Source organism: Fringilla coelebs, assembly GCF_963513975.1.
Source record: "Fringilla coelebs genome assembly, chromosome: 3".
Taxonomy (NCBI): Eukaryota; Metazoa; Chordata; class Aves; order Passeriformes; family Fringillidae; genus Fringilla; species Fringilla coelebs.
In genome coordinates this window covers 103,583,549-103,602,098 of record NC_140030.1, presented here as the reverse complement: position 1 = coordinate 103,602,098, position 18,550 = coordinate 103,583,549, and the positions used below count along the sequence as shown (strand labels likewise).

Below are 18,550 nucleotides of genomic sequence, written 5' to 3'. Positions count from 1 at the left end.
ACAATGGTAAATGTTGTTGCTTGTTGATAGCAGCCTTTCCTTAGGCAAAATGCCCTTTGATTTAACTGGGGAGCAGAACCCATCCTTGGCACTGCTGTGGCCATTGCTGTCTGTACCAGGCAGAGAATGGATTGATTTTTTTTACAATGTGCAAGTTTCTGATGCTGACCAATTCTGTAGGACATGATCCAACAGTTCTGACTCATTCTGCTCGGTTTGTTTCCATTTTTCCCTGCTGGATTTGGAGATTTGACCCAATGACCAGAGTGCCTCTCTAATGACTGCAGGATCAGCCATGCTGCCTGTGGTGGTAACATCTTCACAGCACATTCAAGAATTTAAGTTATCAGAAGTTTAAAATCATCTACTTCATCATCCAGGAAAATTCAGAATGGGAAAGAAGTACCAAATGAATTTAGAATCCCTATCACAAATGACTGGTGGTTTTAAAATACACAGTTCCAAAAGACTTCAAGAAGAACCTCTGATTAATAACTAACAGTGATAATAGTTGCATGTACAAAGAGATGCACTAAATCCTGTACAATATTTGCACTTTGGCAAGAGTATTTTGTTTCATCTCACATACATTTTGTTAAGTAGAGGAAACACTGCTTCCCTGGTGCTTTTGTTTTTCCCTCTGGATTGTAGCAATGGAGCACTTGCATGTTGTGTTTGATGCCTTGCATGAGTAAGACATGCAATGGCAAGTTCCAGTCTGCATGCTGCTTAATGAATGTTTTCCTTTTCTCTCCTTCCCTGTTATGTGCTTACAGAAGACAACTATGTGGAAGGTGGGTGCTTTCTACCTTATTTTCCTAAGCTCTTGTTTTTCCCCTCTGTTCAGTGGGGTTTTTTTTTTTCCTTCTGCTTAATGTTATAAAAGTACACATATCATTCAGTACGGTAAGTTGTATTTTCCCCTACATAAAGGCATACAAGTTTATCAAATAGATGTGATTTATTTTTTCATACAGAACACAAGCAAAGCTCCTTGGCCTCATTGCTGTAATTCCAGAATATCCCCACTGAAACAACAGGATTTGTACTCGTGTGACTGATACCATGTCCAAAACCTCTCTGGAGATTTTCAGGACTGATTTCTTCTCGTGTTCTGTATGAAAACCACTTCAAGAAACTATTTTTCCCATTGATGTGGAACCTAAATCCTCCCAATGAAATAGTAATGCATGTTCAATTCCCTACTCTTAATTGCTTAGGAAAATGGAAAGCGCTTTTCTCTTTAATACCACAAACCTTGCTTACTCTAATATCCTTTACAGCACAAAGCTTTAGGAGAAGAGGTTTTCTGTCTAACTTTTCAGCACAATGCACTTGCCTTTTAGACATTGTGAAAGAAGCAGCATGTGATTTTAATAATTAAGTTGGTATGTAATTAAGTCCCTTTAAAGAAAGTATGGCATAGGTCAGTGGAAACTAAGGCAAAATGCCATCTATCCTGAATATTGGTAAGTAAGTCTGTTAGCTGGTAAAACATGCAAATATATGATAGTTTTAAAGTCTTTTTGCTTATAAGTTAAAAAGTACAGGTGCTTCTTTTATCTACAAATGTCTTTAAAAGTCTCTCTGGGGTGAATCTTTGCATACTGGATAAACTGTTATCTATTTGAAAAAATTAGTTTACCTATCTAAACTGAAAAAACTGCTTTCATTTTATCCCATTCCAATATTTGAAAAGCTCTTTTAAAAGCAAGGACTTTGTAAATTAACTCATATGCAAAGTGACTGTCCTGGCATGACTCTGACCTGGGGTGCTCATGTGAGTCGCTCTGAGGCCTGAGTTCATTCAGGTTTCAACTCACCATGGACCACTGCCTGTTCAGGGGTGATTTTCTCAAGCTCAAGTGTTGATGCTTCATTTCTCTGTGCTGCTGTATTCAAGGGTGAAGGCAGGTGCTCAGATTTAGCACATAGATGATGCTCTGCAATTCTATTAATATATAAGTTTTCCCAAGGAGAAGGAAAATTCAAATAATTCTGGTGCTTTACTTGTGGGCACTGTCATGCTCATACGCGTCAATAAAATTTCATTTTCAATGTGAGATAAAAATGTATTCAGCAACACTGGAATAGAAATTCTAGCTGAAAAACATAAAAGCCTAGAAATAACTACCTAATCTTGTATTTGATCTGTGCATAAAACTCTTACTGGTGTCAACATGAGTCTCAAAATTTGAATTGGGTTCAGTATAACTAGATAAGGAGGTTCAATTACATTTCACATATTCATTTATGCACAGCAGTACAAGATAAAACCTGGATAACTGTTAATCCAGACTTTACCTGAACTTAATTCTTAAAACTGCAACCTTAAATTTATTCCAACACAGGTCTGGATACTTATGCATACATTAAAGTTACAAAGCATGAATATGTAAAAATGTAAGCATAGAATTGTGTATCCAAAGCACAACTTGAAATCTTTGCTAAAATTTTTCTTCTTTGATCTCTGTGATATCTGAGCATCTCTGTAAATTAGGCGACATAAGCAAACAGAAATATGTAATTTTCAATTTTGTATGTACTTCTGGTAAAAAAGGCTACTGTTTTTTCATTCTACTGAATTTTTACTCCGCTTTAATACCTTCACTGCAGGTTTATCACATTTAAATTTTGTTTTGGCCTGTGCTCTGCATGGAACTCACACACCAAACTATGATATCCTACCTTCATATCCTCTTCCACTATCCCACCCTGTGCTCCTTAACTCTCTGCTCTGAGAGCCAAGTTCAGGAGAGAGTTGGAGTGGATCACACATGAAGGATTCCTTCTAAATCTTGAATTCCTAATTCACAAAGAAATTGAAGTAATGGTGCACAAATGAGTATTTTCCCATAATGTATGGGAGGCCTTTAAGTGGCTACTTAAGGATAAAACTTCCCAGGTCTATAAAAAGATGATTTTCATTTTGCAAATCTAGCAGTGATTCCTCTCATGGCAGATATGGCTGTATCATTTTAAACCCCTCTGTGGAATGAACAGGTACAGTACTAGTAATGCTTCACTCTTCAATAGCCTCCACCCATAGATTGCAAAAATATAAAATAAGGTGAGTATCACCAGGTGCCTTTAGCAAGGGAGTAAAAGAGACCTTACTGCTTGCAAATAAAGTAACAGAAAGAGTGAAACAAAATGCAGTGTCCTGAGGAGTAATACTGAATTTTTTAATTGGTAGATGTTTGGTTTGAGCAGTGCATGTCTTTTAAATTCACTTGGCTGCATTTTTCCATTGAACAGCACTGTAAGTGATTGTTAAAAGTCAAGCAGTTTTTATGTCTTCAAGAGGTACTTCTGCTATTTACATTTTTTCTTCAAATTATGTAAGAGACATCTATTTGCAACTGACCAATTTCACATATCATTTTAACAAAAATAGTAGCTATCAAGCAGTGATAATCTGAAGCTAGACTTTTGTTTAGGTTCATATAGCTATGAAGTTCATATGTAAATGTGAGATAGGAAGAGATCACCTTTTTTACATTCTCTTGGGAGACAGGACAATGATTTTTTTGAAAGATCTCACATAAAGTAGTGTCTGAAAAGTCGCTGTTTCATTATAGAAAAAGATGTTGCAATGTTCAACTGGTTTCAATTTTTCTTTATCAAATATCAAATACAATTAGGGTCAAGTCAGAAGTCTGAGATTTCTTGCCACAGTTGCCAACACCCAAAGCTAAAACCCAAACAGAAATTAATCAGTCACAAGAAGAGACTGACGCTTCCAAAGGCCACGTGGCAGGGGATCCAAGGAAGGACACCCAGCACTGAAAGAATGAATTAAACAATATCACCTGGCCTTTATACTCTGTGTATTCAGCAAGCCTCTCTTGCAGCAACACGTACAGAGAAGGAACACCCATGAAAACATTTCTATTCCCCTTCACAAGCTGCAAACTGCCAGTTCAGCTGTGTGATGCTTCCCAAGCAATGCTGATGCAGGCATCCCTTCAGGATCACAGTCAGCTTTCATTTACATTGCTGTGAGCCCCAGGTAATCCCACCAGCTGCAGAGCTCTCTATTTGGAAACAGAATTTATTGCACAAGAGATCAGGCACATCAGGCCCTTCAGTTTAACTACACATCTAAAACGAGTGACATTAAAAAGCAATAATTCAACAAAGCCATTGTTAGACTACTTGGAACATCACTTGAGATTTGGAACTGATAAGAGAAGAATCATTTAGACTGATTGCAGTCGGGAGTATCTTCTTTGAACTACCCCCAAGTAGCGTGAGTCATTTGTGCACCTAATTTTCTTTGTGAATTAGAAATCACAGAAACTCTCTCTCTAGGAAGTCTGCTCTCATAAAGAGAATGATATTTTTTTGCTCACCTTCTTTGTGTGAATTAATTTCAATTAATTGCAATTAAGAAAATAATGTATGGCTTTTTTGAGAAGAGGAGCGCATTTTGCACATGAACAACCAATAACTCCCGAAATGGATCCTAAAACAGCTAAATTCAACAAGAATAAGTCTATTTTTAAAATCAGACATAAAAAATGAAAAAACTTCATATATCAAAGAAAATATTCTCCCAACATCACATTATTTACAGTGAAATTTAAGTATCATTTTATTATCATGAATTAAAAAGGATGAAAATTTTTCCTTGAAGAGTAACAAAATTTGGCTCTGGATGAGTGATTATCATAATGGACATCTGCTTTGAAATGTCACTAGACCTATTCTGGTGTGATGGGATTTCATCTCACAATATAAGTATAAAGCAAAATCTATTTCTCACAGATTGAAGAAGTAGTTGCAGAAACTGTCACTTAAATTTTCTTTATTACTATGTATTTTATTTTGCATATGTAATAATTTGCCTTCTCTGGAACAAATTCATTCTACTGTCACATTTCACACAAATAAGGAGACATTCTATGCATTATCATTTCAATGTGATGAATAAATTTTATTTAATTACCTGAAATGCTCATTTTTATGAGGGGAAAAAGATCAGACCCAGCCCATTTTTCAGGTTTAAACTTCTCCAGGGTTTAAACATCATTTCACGTGTAGAGGACAGGAAGTCCTCTCAGCAAAGCGTTCAAAGCAATATAATCAAAATATGATAAAGACAGACGGATTATTAAAGGAATTGGTTGGATTTGAAAGCATTTTATTATTTTCTGTCAATGCCAATACTGCACAGAAAAACAAAAAAATACACAATAAAACAGCACCCAGTGTTTGAATTGCAGTTCTGTTACTTGTAGCCCAAAGCATTCCAACCAGTGGTTGAAAAATGCTCTTTGATTTCCCTCTGTGATACAGACATCTTATAGGAAACAGATGCCTGTCACAAAGCATTTTTGTCAGTGTGACAACACCACCTTCCCGTGCTCCCTTGTTCATTGCTGACTGTGCTCTTGTTTCCCTTCAAGGTCTGGCGCACCTGATGATGGGCGACCAAGGTATGGGCTCTGTTCCTTTTCCACTCTGCTTTCATTGTTTCTTCTTGTTCTGTAGCTGCTTTGAATCCATCACTGCAACCGATGGGCAAATGCTTGAAAGCTGTCTTTGGCTGCAAAGAAACACATGGTTTTAGTCACATCTTTTTCTTGTTTCGTTTTTTTGGTTTTGTTGGTTTTTTGGTTGGTTTTTTTTTTTTGTTTGCTCCGTAAGCTTTTGTCCTTCCTGCCTCCTCAACTCCCCCTCTTGCAAAACAATAACTAAAAAGAGGTGAGAGAAATAAGAAAGTGATTAAGAAAATCCCGTGTATTTATCAGAAAATACAATTATGGGTGATCTTATAAAAGATAAACAAAGTGCCAGACCACTCTTCAGATAGCTTCTGAAAGAAGATGCTCCTCTCGTAATGTTGTACACATTCAAGAGTCCATTTGCATTAATGCATGGCTGATTGGAAACGTGCAGAAAGCACCTGCTCCTGGCTTCTGGAATGCTGAGAGTACAATTTTGCTACCTAACAAAACCAGTGATTTTTTTCCTCTTAACCATTGTCCATGTTACCTTTGTGACAGTCTTTCTTATCTAAGCATGGGTTAATTCTGTGTTTCTCTGCATGTACATGATTGGGAAGAAATAAACTAAATCCCTAATATGACACTGATTGCATCTCCATTTGTCTTCAGACACTTATACTTTGTCTCTTCATGTTCAGATACTACTGCATTTACATGTACTCATGACTCTTACTGTTGTTTCTCTCCTCTTCTTTATTCTCTTTTTGTCTGGAAATGCTTTCTTCATGGAACCATTTCACCAAATCCATAGGTAAAAGTAAAGGTATTACATGATTTTCTTTATTTTTAATGCCATCAGTATACTTTAATGTATGTAAAAATGATGCAAGTAAATGTAAATTTTTTGCACTGATAACATGAGGTAGGTATATTCTTACAGTAAATATTACATGGATATCAAGGTAAGGATAATTATCCTAAAGTCCAGGCTGACCATTTTCTAAGTTTGTTTCCTGGTTTTGTGAGGGATGTGAAGCTTTGGCAGTGATAAAAGAGGCTACAGCTCTAGGAAGTGTTCATGATGAAGTAGCAGCCACATTTTGAGGTATGCCTTTTTCTTTCTCAAAGAGCTGCAGTCTAAACCACCAGACACAGAAAAAAAAAGCGTGATGTTGTTCAGCAGAGACTCTCTGGAGATAAACTGTGCAGGGTCAGTCCACAGCATGATGTACATTTTACATGGGAACAGCACTAACTTTAGCAAGTCTTTGCCCTGAGAGTTTCCTTTCATATTAATCACTTGGAGCGTATCTGAGATAAGAATTGGACAAAGGAATGAGGAAGGAAAAAAGCCAAAGAGAAGTGTAGGGTTTCTTTCAGATTTTTTTAAAATTCTTTTTGTTTCTTTATGTAAAGAATGCCAGCTGTGTTTATTTCCCTTCTCCCAGAGGAAACAGAGCAGTAGGGACAAGAATTTTTTCCTGTATAAATAAACATCAGGTTTTGCTACAAGGACACTTGTTCACAGGCATTGTGTAAATATATTCTTATGATAAGAAGGTGGTGATTAAAAGCCATTTAATCTCTGTTACATATGATGAATAATACAGTTCTATTAATCTTAAGCATTTGTCAGGGGTGCCTATTCTTTGTATAAATCAGAAATCCAGTCTGCATGGTCGTACTTTCCTTTCTAGTTAAATTAGAAAAAAACTTCCAGGTTTGTTGATGTCTTGTCTGATTTAGTGTTTCCATACCTAGGAAGTTCATGTAATGCAAAGACTGTAAATACAAATCTGTAGTGTCCCTTTCCTCTTCATATCAGACCCCCTGGAAAGACTCTGTACCTGTGTAGGTGAGATACCATTTGTGTGTGTTCTGGAGCTCTAGGTCTTCTTACTTAGGAAAAGTTTTAAGCAAGTATGAAAAACAATCAGCTCATTTCTTTGTTTTATCAGATCATTTTGTTTTGTTTGCTACATGACTGATCCTTTTGTTTTTTAACAGTACATAGTATGTGTGATTTCCGTATTACCTGTTGATACTATCTTATTCCTAATCAGTAGATATCCTGGCTGCAGCTACCTTAAAATTACGTTTTTTATTAACTGAACCTTGACACTATAGATAATTTTTATTAATAATGCACAATTACTTTTCTAGATTGTTCTGTACACAGAATAAATTATGTAGTATGTATGGCACCAAAGGGTTTTTTTGTATGAAAGGAGTAAAATATAAATATTATGAATATTTACTATGAATAGTAGCTGATGTAGAGAGAAGATTTTTAGCAAAACATAAATTCTTCTAGTATTTTGCAACATTTAGACTTTTATCTTTTTATTTTTAAATGTTTAACAACTATATTTAAAAAAATTACCTGTATATATTAGCTATGTTTAATTTTCAGTAGTGTGCCATGTAACATAATTTAAACACCAGTCACCAATCATCTAATCATTTGACTACATTTTGCCTGTCATATTTTGGTTTTTTATTAGATTTATCCAGTTAATATAGAAATAATCATTGCTAGTTTTTAAGAATCACAATACTTCTGCACATATAATGGTGTATAGTTGTTCAATTTGATGGAGAGGGTTTATATGTGTACCAACTCTAGTTGCTTGTAACAGAAAATATCCCTCAATGTTGAGCCATACCCTGAACCAGGAAAAAACAGCCTCATTTTATTGACTATCCTGAAACTTTACTAATATCAGCTACTGAGACCTGTGGCCTTGAAACAGTTGTGATAACACATATTTGTAACACCTGACAATATAAAAAATTAGGAGGGTGATGGAAAGGAATGAAGGGGAAAAAAAGGAAACTCCTTTCTTATAAGTTCCATTCTTTGAGAGGTTTACAAGGGCAGTAATTGTTAAATTCTGGGTGATTATATAATGAATTAATCATATTTTGGAAATAAAAGGAATAAAACACTTTTAGGAAGCTTTACAATGTAATTTGTCCTGAAGAGTATAAATGGCTGCAGTATCAGCATCTCCTTAAATTGTGTAGGTATTCTTTGGGATATTGAAAAAAGAGAAAAAAAAAATAAAATCAGTGTATCTTCAGAATTAAGACAGGGTGTTTACAAGGAAAGGACAGAGGAAGGAGAAATGAGGCAGCCTCTCCAAGAGGGCAATACTAAGTTCAGTAGTATCTCAAAATTCCCCTTGATGCTTGACATTGAGTTGTAAATCTAAATTGGGATACCCACAAATTACTCTTTGTAAATGCTATGCCTAATTCTAGGAAGATCTGCAGTCTTTTATTTATATTGGCACTTGTTTGTTTTCTGGCAAGCACCATATATCCAGAAATATTTAGTAATCCCTTTTCCATGCCCTGGCAATAACTGACCTGTATGGAACTTTAGCAGCAGGGTTGTCAAAGCTCTGATGGTGAAAAGTCATAGGCAAGGTAAGGTTTGTGTATGGTGTTGATGTTTTTACTAGACCACTTGAAAATGCTACTCAGAGCAATTGCTTGAATTCAAAGCAATCCTTAAATCTGCTCTTCATAACAGGTAGATTTGTTTGCCCCAAAAAAATTTGTGCCCAAACAAATTTTGTCTGCTCTCTCCAGCAATTGGAGGTGGTTTGAAAAAACCATTTCCACCTGTAGGCCTTACCTCATCAAAGTCATGCAGGATTATTTTGTGTTGAATAGTAATATGACTAAACTTAGATGGCAACTAATGCAAAGCACTCCATTTCTTTACTAAAAAAAAAAATATCTCATCTTCTCCTTTTCATATTCTTTTGGTGAGCAATGAAAGGACTTTATAATTCACAAACTTTAAGAGTGTGACATATAATACCTCATTTTAATACTACAGTTCTCTTAAGCCTATACATATTTTTACCAATAGTTTATTTATATGTAATTATCAAACTTTTGACTATATATATTACTCATTCTGTACCTAAATGCTATGTTCATATTCCTGTTCTATTATTTTGGAGATTATGTGCAGCTTTAAATTATACATGAGTCACTCAGGTTTGTAAAAAACTATTAAATGTTAGCTAGCTGAGCAATAAGTGTTTCTACCAAAAAATTGATAGTACAACTGCAATTTATTGTATTAGACTGCAGGCTTCTGATGTGCTGGCATTTGCTTTGCTGTGTATAAATGCTGAAGAAAGACTTCAGAATGGCAATTTATGTATGTGTCAGCATCCTTGACAAAGGAGGGCAACTTTTTTCTTGCACGTGCTATAGTACAATACCTGCAACCCCAAAGTGACACCACTAATTTTTTAATTATCAATCACATAATTCATTTGACAGCTGGAAAAATAGATCGTTGAACAATAAAAGCAATTTATAGAAATCCTTAAACAATCATGAGCACAAAAGTGGCATGTTATAGCTGAGTAATTATGTAGAGCTTGTGTCATGCAACACAGATCTCACCTTGTGCCAGCAATCTCCCCTAACAACAAACTGTCTGGAATTTGGTCATTAACCTTCCTGCAACCACAAGTTCATCTTACTGGGATGATTTTAATTTTTGCTCTGGTTTTGAAGAGCTAAGATGGTCTTGGCTTCTTGCACTCTCGTTGAAACGCCTGTGCTCTCCTCATCTGCTGTTGTGTGTGCTGCTTCAGGGTGGGCCTGAGAGACACCCACAGCCTTCCCTGAGCCAAGCCCCCAACAATCCAGAAACCCTGAAAATGCTTTGGCAGAGCCCTGGACTCGAGCTCAGCTCCTCATTTTTGGCTCAGTGCCCTGTTGACATGGATTCAGTTTCATGCCTTCTCAACTGCAGCTGGCTTTTGCCTGGCAAGCACAAAACATGGATGGAGGGCATTCCTGACCCTCTGGACTTGTTCACACAGTTATATATCCTAGGTGATGGCAGCTGGTTGGAAAGACTCCCTGCTAGAGTCAGAGTGAGGTAATTTAGGGGTTTGACACACAACGGGGTTGCCAGGGTAGGGGAACTGAAATTGTTTCTAGGTGATGTTACAGGAGAAGAATGGATAACTTGAGCTTCCCCACTCAATCTTGTAGTTGCTTCTATTGATAAAAAGGAACAAATCAAGAAGGTTTAAAAATCTAACCTCCACAAGTCCCAGACATTTTGAAAGTCTTGGAAAATTTACAAAATTATGAGCATAATAATTTAAAAAAATTTCTCTTTAAAACTACCATTATTTTTAATGAGCATTACAATTTCTTTAATAAATTAATGTACTTTAGGTATAAAGTTCCTCAAAGTACTCTAGAGCAGAAGCTACACATCCTATCACTTCTATAATGACTTATTTTCTTCTAAAGAATCTCATCAGCATAGTTAAATAGAGGCTGCTGTTCACCAAAACTATTATAACTAAGTTTTTGTGTGTAACTCGTACCCCCATGCCTACAAATATATGTTCCAATAAATATTTGTACTATCCTTATATTTGTATGGTCAATATGTTCAAATTTTGGTTGAATATCATAATGAACTATACACCAAATGTTTATTTTGATGCATTGAAGCAAGTAATTTTCTTGCACTTCAGTGGGTGATACCCTGCAACCCTGGAATAATGGCATTTTGAAGATGCAGATTCAAATTTATGTTGAAATATGATCAATTAATGGTCCCCAAGGAGACAAAAACTGCAGCAGAAGATGGCTGCTGAAGAAGTTTTCTATCTGAAGCACGTGGCTCAGAAGAAACCAACCAGCATCAGGAGCAGAAATGCAAATTCTTCCTTGAGCCTCACACACTTGAAATTCTATCTGAGATGGCTGATTACTCATCAGCAGTATGAAAAGAAATTATAAGGACCTGCCACAAATATCAAGAAAACTTTCTGATGAAAGGGGAACATGCTTATTTTTAAAACAAAATCACTACATGGTAACGTCCAATCCACACCAGGAGTTCTACTGCCTTGCCATCATGAAAATAAAGAATTTGCCATGTCCTGAATCATTCTGATGTCACTCAAAATGATCATGTAACATGTGTGTGTTTTTCATAGACTTCCTATGGATTCAGAGGAAAGACAATAAATGTGTAAGTCTGGAGGATATATTGTAAAAAATGTTATATTTGCAAATGTGTAGATTTCTGCTGGGTCCAGTCAACGTTGTAGTAGGAGATAGTACTTATGCAAGAATTTGGCTTCCTCAGCACAAGGCTCCACTTTGAGCATAGGTTTATCCAGAAGATGGGTATGCTGACAGAAAACCTTTCAAAATAATATGAAAGTTCTTTCAAGATGAAGGATGTGCATTTCAGGCCAAAAAGTATGAGGGGATTTACTGGGGATGGAAAACAGTTAAAATGTCACTCTGAAGAGGTAAAAAAAAAAGAATCAGCAGGTAAGCAAAAAAGACATAGGAAAACTTAGCATTTCTTCCTTAAAGCAAACTTTTTGTTAAATGTATGTGTAAATGTACATAGAAAAGGAGAATTTAAGGCTGCAGTGGTCTGTACCTTTTTTGCACAGCGAAATTCTATGAGAGTTTTATACATATCACAGACATTTCCAATGAAGCAGGTATTTGAGAGAGGTGTTTTCCTTGGATATTGGAATATCCTTGAACCTTCTTGTGAGCCAAATACATCAGCAGGGTGAAAGATTTCAGTTTCACCCCAAGATTGCACTTTATCTTCCTAGGATAAAATTCAGTCCTTGAAATCTACAAGAGCAACTAAAAAAATGAGCCCAACAGAATCTAATTTCTATTATTTCAGTGAAAATCAAAAGCAGTTGGAAATTACTGTACATCTCAGAACAGAAGTCTCAGCTGATTTTAACATTAATCCAATCAATCATGCTCAGTGGAGTTTCACCAGCTAAGTGGAAAGAAATTAGAGCCCCAAGGAAGAGTATTTTCAAACATCTCTAACATTTATCTACATGCAGGATTGCAAAATTCTGGACTAAACTTAATCACAGTTTCTAAAGAAACTAAATCTAATGAAAGTGAAGAACTCCTAAGAAGACTGCTCTAAAATTGTACTGGTATAACTGAAAATGGGGACTATGCTCTTTAAATTCACATTATAATGATATTTTTCTACCAAGAACTCCCTGTGAAGGAATTGAAAAATATTTAAATATTCAGGATCAATCGTTATTGTAGAAATAAGAATGCTGCATACAAATTTTTTAACCTACTCTTTACAGGAATTTTCTTTGGTGGCAATAACATGCCAAGGTACTTAGAAGCAACTGAAATCTGAGTTATCAAGTCATCTTTAAAGTCTTTTAATTAAAAAACATAATTTACACTGGTACTACTACTCTTTCCTGATTTTCAAAGACTTCTATAACCCTGATGTTTTTAATTGCTCAAAGGTAGCTTTCTGTATTTACTTCAGAGTCCACCTAGAGCAATTAAGCAGAACAGTGAAATCGTGCAAAGAACTGGGAAATTCAGGAGCATAAAGGAAGCTTCCCATGGGAAATTGTGGAGCATGGAATGTGGACTTTGCTCTGAAATGATCATCATTCTTTTAATGGTTTTCATAGATGCCAACCTGTTATCTAGATATGTTTTTTTTCAGACTTGGGAGGAAACAAAAGTGACTGAATCTTTTTTATTGAATGAATTTATTCTAGTGAAAGGAGTCTTTTCTTCCTCGTTAAATCTATATTCAGGGCAAAGGTTTTTTTTTTTCTGTTGGCACCCACTTAGAACAATTTTCTGATCAGCACTGCATTTCATTTAAAGGCAGTTTTTGTAATTTGCTGCTATGACTTAGAAGTTCTGGTACTTTTTTTTTTTCCCTGCTCAAAGTAGACATTTATTCTTTAAAGAAAGGAAGCATCTGGACTGATTCACTGGCAGCTAATAAAGCTGTATAGAAGCAACCTTGGATGACAAGAGGCTACCACAGAACACCTGGCACTGTTGGCATCACAGCCTTGACTTCAGTAGCTTCTCTGTATTGGGGGTGGGAGGAAATAAAAGCAGCTGGGTCTAATTCCTTTCATCTGCCTTTGCATATTCTTCAGACAGAGGAGAGTGTCTGCCTGGAAAGCAAAATTCAGCATTAAGTGAGTATAAGTCTGGAAAATTTTCACTGGGGTTACCCTTAGCTAACAGGTCTGCCCTGAATTCCATATTGTGAGCCATGGTTATTCCATTTTCAGGAGCATCCACCCAAAGAAAAGGAAGCTAAATATCTTTCTGTGACCATTATTGCTCTGCTTCTGAAGCATCTTTTAGCTGACAAGAACCTCAGAGGTTCCTGAGGACAGCTGCATTGGTACTTAGGTGACCCCACTCCCAGCCAGCAGTAACATCTCTCTCTACAACTGGAAGTCAGGAAGAATTTCCTTCATTTCCTACTTCATTGAACCCGAGTGTCTCTGTGAGGAAGAACCTGAGTTTTATCAAAAGGTGCCAGATAAGGGCTTTTGATCTCAGGAAAAGGGCGTTGCAGGCCTTTTGTTGGTAACACAAGCTGGTCTTTTGATTTTCTCAGTTAATGGCTCTGCTTCACCACTTGGTCTTACAAGGTGCTTACAAAATACATTTAGTATTTCTACAAGTCCATAAGAAATATTTTTTGAAACCCCACCAAAATCGTTTACATGCAAATCACCATTGAAAACTACATTTCTAAGCTGTGATTTTACTATTGAAGCTGTGCAAAACAAAGCATAAATTAATTTTAAAGCCAAATGCCTGTTTGACAATGCTATTTGCACTATCAATGGATGTTTATTTAAATGGATATTTTATATTATTTGTATTAACCGCAACTACTGACTAGTTGTTATGTAATTTTCAGTTTTAGAAGAGTCATTTGGCTGTGGTTATATTGAACTCTAGCACTACTGTATGTTTACATCATCAGAAAAGCAATGGGAGATTTCAGAGTGTTCAGAGTGTTTTAATTTAATTTTCATTTGCCCAAACACCCTTACATCATTGGGGTACAAGTAGTGAACTGGTGCTTTCCTTTCATCCAAATGCTTCTGAAAACCATTGTGGTTATCCCTCTAGATTCTTAAGTTCTTACATCATTGTGCTCCTTCAAACACAAAAAAGCAGCTGCGACTGTGTCAGTCATGCACTGATATTTTTTTAATGTCCTTAGCAGGAAATTTTTGTCTCTATACTTCTCTGCAGTGAATTATTCAAATAGGAATGCTGTCCATGACTGTGACTGTGTTATAATACTGGAAGAAAATTTATCTTTCAGAAAAGAATAATGTAAAAGTATCTAAGTACAAGATTGGACCAACAAAGCTAGACTTGGAAATTAGCAATTCTGCATGATTCTCATGCAACATTTTTATCTGTATGGAACTTTTATGCATCCTATTCATATAGGAAAATATCAGGAAAATCTATGGAAAATTCTATGGAAAAGACAGGAAAATATCTATGGCAAATCTATATTCTGAGCATTGCACAAAGCTACTTGAGTCCCACTGTTAGTCTACTGCTACATCATTCCCCAGAGCAAAGAAGGGGCTGTTCAGGCTACTATGAAGAGGATAAATTCCTGTATTCCTTTTATTGGGAAGCCCTGAATACATGGAGTAAAACACAGTAAGTCATTCACAATTCTAAAGGACAAATTCCTCAACAATTTATATTAACATATCCACATTTACCATGTATACGTGGAGCTGCATTCAGGATGTAGTCACATTAGCAGGTAAATAGAACCTGCTGCACTTCATCACTTTGCCTCTCAGAAATGGCTCTATCTCAGGTTTTATAATGCTTTATATAATGACAAATACGTAATAAAAATCACTCATGTGTCATTATGTGTCATTTATTCTCTCTTCCAGGAAAACACATGCATTTGGTTTTTATCCAGTGCTCTAAAATAGCTGATAGACTTGCACCTTGCTAACAAGACTATTCATTTTGGTTGTCCCTGAAATGAATAGGCTTGTTAAAGAAACAGGTTTTTGAGAGTTCTGCGTTTATCAAGCTGTTATAAAAGCAAAATGAAAGTTTAATTAATATTTTCCTTTTCAAAACACCTAAAAGATCTGTATATCAGCCCTATAGCTTTTAATAAGTAGATATAACTCTCAGAAATGTACATATATCTAGGTCATGCTAATTATCCACCTTGGGAGGCAAGAATGTGCCTATACTCCTCTACCTAGCTGGCGTACTCTTGAGACCCAAGTCAGAGGAGCAGGCTTCAGAAAGTCTAAAAATACATTTACTAGGTTCTTAGCCATTAAACTGCTTAAAGAGGAGGTCTCTCATGTACTGGCTGACAGCCTGTAATTTCTATTATGCAGGAAATGAGACTAGATAATCAAAAACAACCTTTCTGGCCCTGAAGCCTATGAATCACCCAGAACAGAAAAGTTACTGTGGTAACATGTAAGAAAATTGTCAGACATTAAAAGAGTCAGACTATTTTTGCTTTATTAGTGGCACTTTTATCATGTTTCTTGTGTAGATGGAATTTTGTGTCAATGAGCTCCCCCAAGTCAAGCCCCACAGACTAACTGGAAAAAAACCATTCAAAGCATTCCCTCAAGCCAGGATGTAACATGAAAACTGAAACACCTTCATGGGAAAGCCTCAAACATATATGGAAGTGGGAATCAAAGGGAGGTTAATCCTTCTCAAACTTCAATATTTTGCTGTGGTTTAATTTATTTTGAATACTTTGAATTAAATACTGCAGTTAATCTCACATTCAGGAGTGTCATGCTATTTAGTATTTTTATTTTAGACTGGTTCTTATAACACATTTGCAACAGGTTTTGGAGGTCTTTAAGTTATACTGTAAGAAATGAGCTTACCTCTGCTACACCAGATAAACCCTGGGCAAAACATTGTTGTGGATTATTTGTGCAGCAAAGCTGGAGCTGTTCATATCTGCCCTTTTATAAAGGGAAAATGCTTATACAAAGCTGGAAAATTAAATGAGCAATAGAAATTGTGATTGAATCTAGGAAAGGCTATAAACTAGAGGGTAACACAGTCCCATAAGAGTGCTCTGAATTAGAGAGAAGAAAGATTCAAACTTATAAGACCCAGAGTCTTTTAATATAAAGACTGAAGTCAGCGTTCTAATATTTAGTTTCTCTTTGAACCTCACCATTCAAATTTATATTCACTGAAAGTTAAGTAGTCTTTTTTAGTTGCAATATGCAACTATGGAATCATAGGCTATTTTATTGAAGGACTTATTATTCTACATCAGAATTATCTTTATTCATGAAGACTTCAAACACTTTCCTAATGTTCAGTTTTATTGTAGCTAGGAAAAAATCCTGTTATTTGCTAAAATTCAGGAAGACAAATGGGACTATGTTGTTTCTCCCAGAACATATGAAAAAAAAAAATGAGTTATTTAATTCAATGGGGTTAGAATATTTCTAGTTTTAAAAAATTCTAAATCTTTCCCTGGTAATACATGTTGACTATCAGGGAGGAGGAGGAAAGCTAATTCTTGAGGTTTATCTTCTATGCCTCATTAGTGGTGTTCAGTTACACACCTTGTAGACTTAACAGCCTCTGGGTTATTAACATTTTATTGTTTGATAATTTATTAATACAATGGGTCAAATATATGTACAAGCAGCTGAATATGGGTCATTGGGAAAAATGAAAAATCACATTCACTTGGATGGGGAAAAATGTCCCTCCTACAGGTTTTTCTTTTATGCACTTATTATTGATACATATTATGGAAGCATCTCTATGTGTAGCTAAGAGGAGACCTCTCTTTTGGAACATCTGTCCTTGTTTTCTAATCTACCTCTGTTTCCTCAATGAAGCTGGTAATTATACATCCGTCAGTGAAATTTCTCTGTGGGGGAAAGCCATAGGGAAGTGGGATAAGGAATTCTGATTCAGATTGAGAAGTGGGATTCAGATAAAGAAAAGCTGATTTCCATTTTTCCATGTCTTTGGATTGTGCTCAAGCCATACTGGTGTGTTAGAGAGGAGCAGGCTTCAAATATGTGGCAAATCCATGCCCCTGGTTCCTCCTGTGCTGCTGCACAGTGAGTGAGGGCACTTCAGAAATTCTCTGAGTAGCTTCCTTCTGTCTCAGCGTCATCCCTCAGAACTGGCAGCATCTGGTATTCTCAGAGAATTAATTTCTGGGGAGTGTTTGAGAACAGGGCATATTAAAGTGTCACCACGAGGATGCTATCCTATGTTTGAAGGCTGATACAGAGGAATTGACAGTTAAAAGCAAAACAAAACATTTTAAAAAGTCATTCCAAGAACAACCCCAGACCCTCCAGCAGTTATAATTAGGTCATTTTGTATAATTTATATTGCATTATAATATTCAGATTCACATAAATGAGTACATGGGAGAAAAGCACCGCACAATCTCTTTTTCCTTTACATTTGCAATATATTTTATATCATTTTTTCTTATTTTGTGTTGTGTCTGTTTACAAGAGACATTGTTTAGCAGGAGAACTGATGAAGCCCTGATGTTTTCATGGTTGCACAGTATCTGTCATTATGCTGAAGGACTGAGGAAAACCTAATTGGCAGTTAAAGCATGAACTTTCTGTACCTCAAAATATGGTTCTCAATTCCTATTTTGCCTGTGGTGCATCTGCTCACAGTTTTAGCAGATGTTTGAGTATCAGTGAAGTGTGGTCATGACTGTTGATGTGGTCAGGCTCGTTATTTGAAAAAATACATCTTTCCAGTACTGCAGGATGTCTCTGATTCAAAATCTAGATTAATTTGGTTTTAGTAACTCAACATGGAACACCTTTGACTGCTTCAGAGATTGAGCTTATTGTAGTGGGATTGTCTTTAAAGAGATACTAGGAATGAAACCAAGCAGACATTAGTGCAAATTTGGCATGGTTTGGGAAGAGAAATTTATCAGCAGTAACACAGAGGAAGAAAGAAAGAGGAGAAACTTTGAATGTTGTTGATAGGTTTGTATTTTTTAAAAAAAGCTGTGCAAGTTGCATTTGGGCTGTTTTCCCTTCTGCTTTGTTTCGGTTTTGGGGTTGTTTTTTTGGGTTTTGTTGTTGTTTGTTGTTTTGGTTTTTTTTTTAACTGAGTAATAAACAGGGTTTCTGTGGTCTAAGAACAAAGCCGCTGCATGTGTGGAGACCAATGAAATACTAATTGGATTACAGGCGTGCTTAATTATC

The 18,550-nt window shown here is 36.0% G+C and overlaps 1 protein-coding gene across 1 annotated transcript in view; it reads left to right on the top strand.

Annotated features, from left to right (window-relative positions):
- Positions 1–18,550, top strand: part of NRXN1 (neurexin 1) — a 667,470-nt gene that overhangs the window by 72,711 nt on the left and 576,209 nt on the right. The window contains exon 2 of the mRNA XM_084203402.1: positions 5,412–5,441. Coding sequence (XP_084059528.1) covers positions 5,412–5,441 — 30 coding nt within the window. The remainder of the gene's footprint in view (positions 1–5,411; positions 5,442–18,550) is intronic.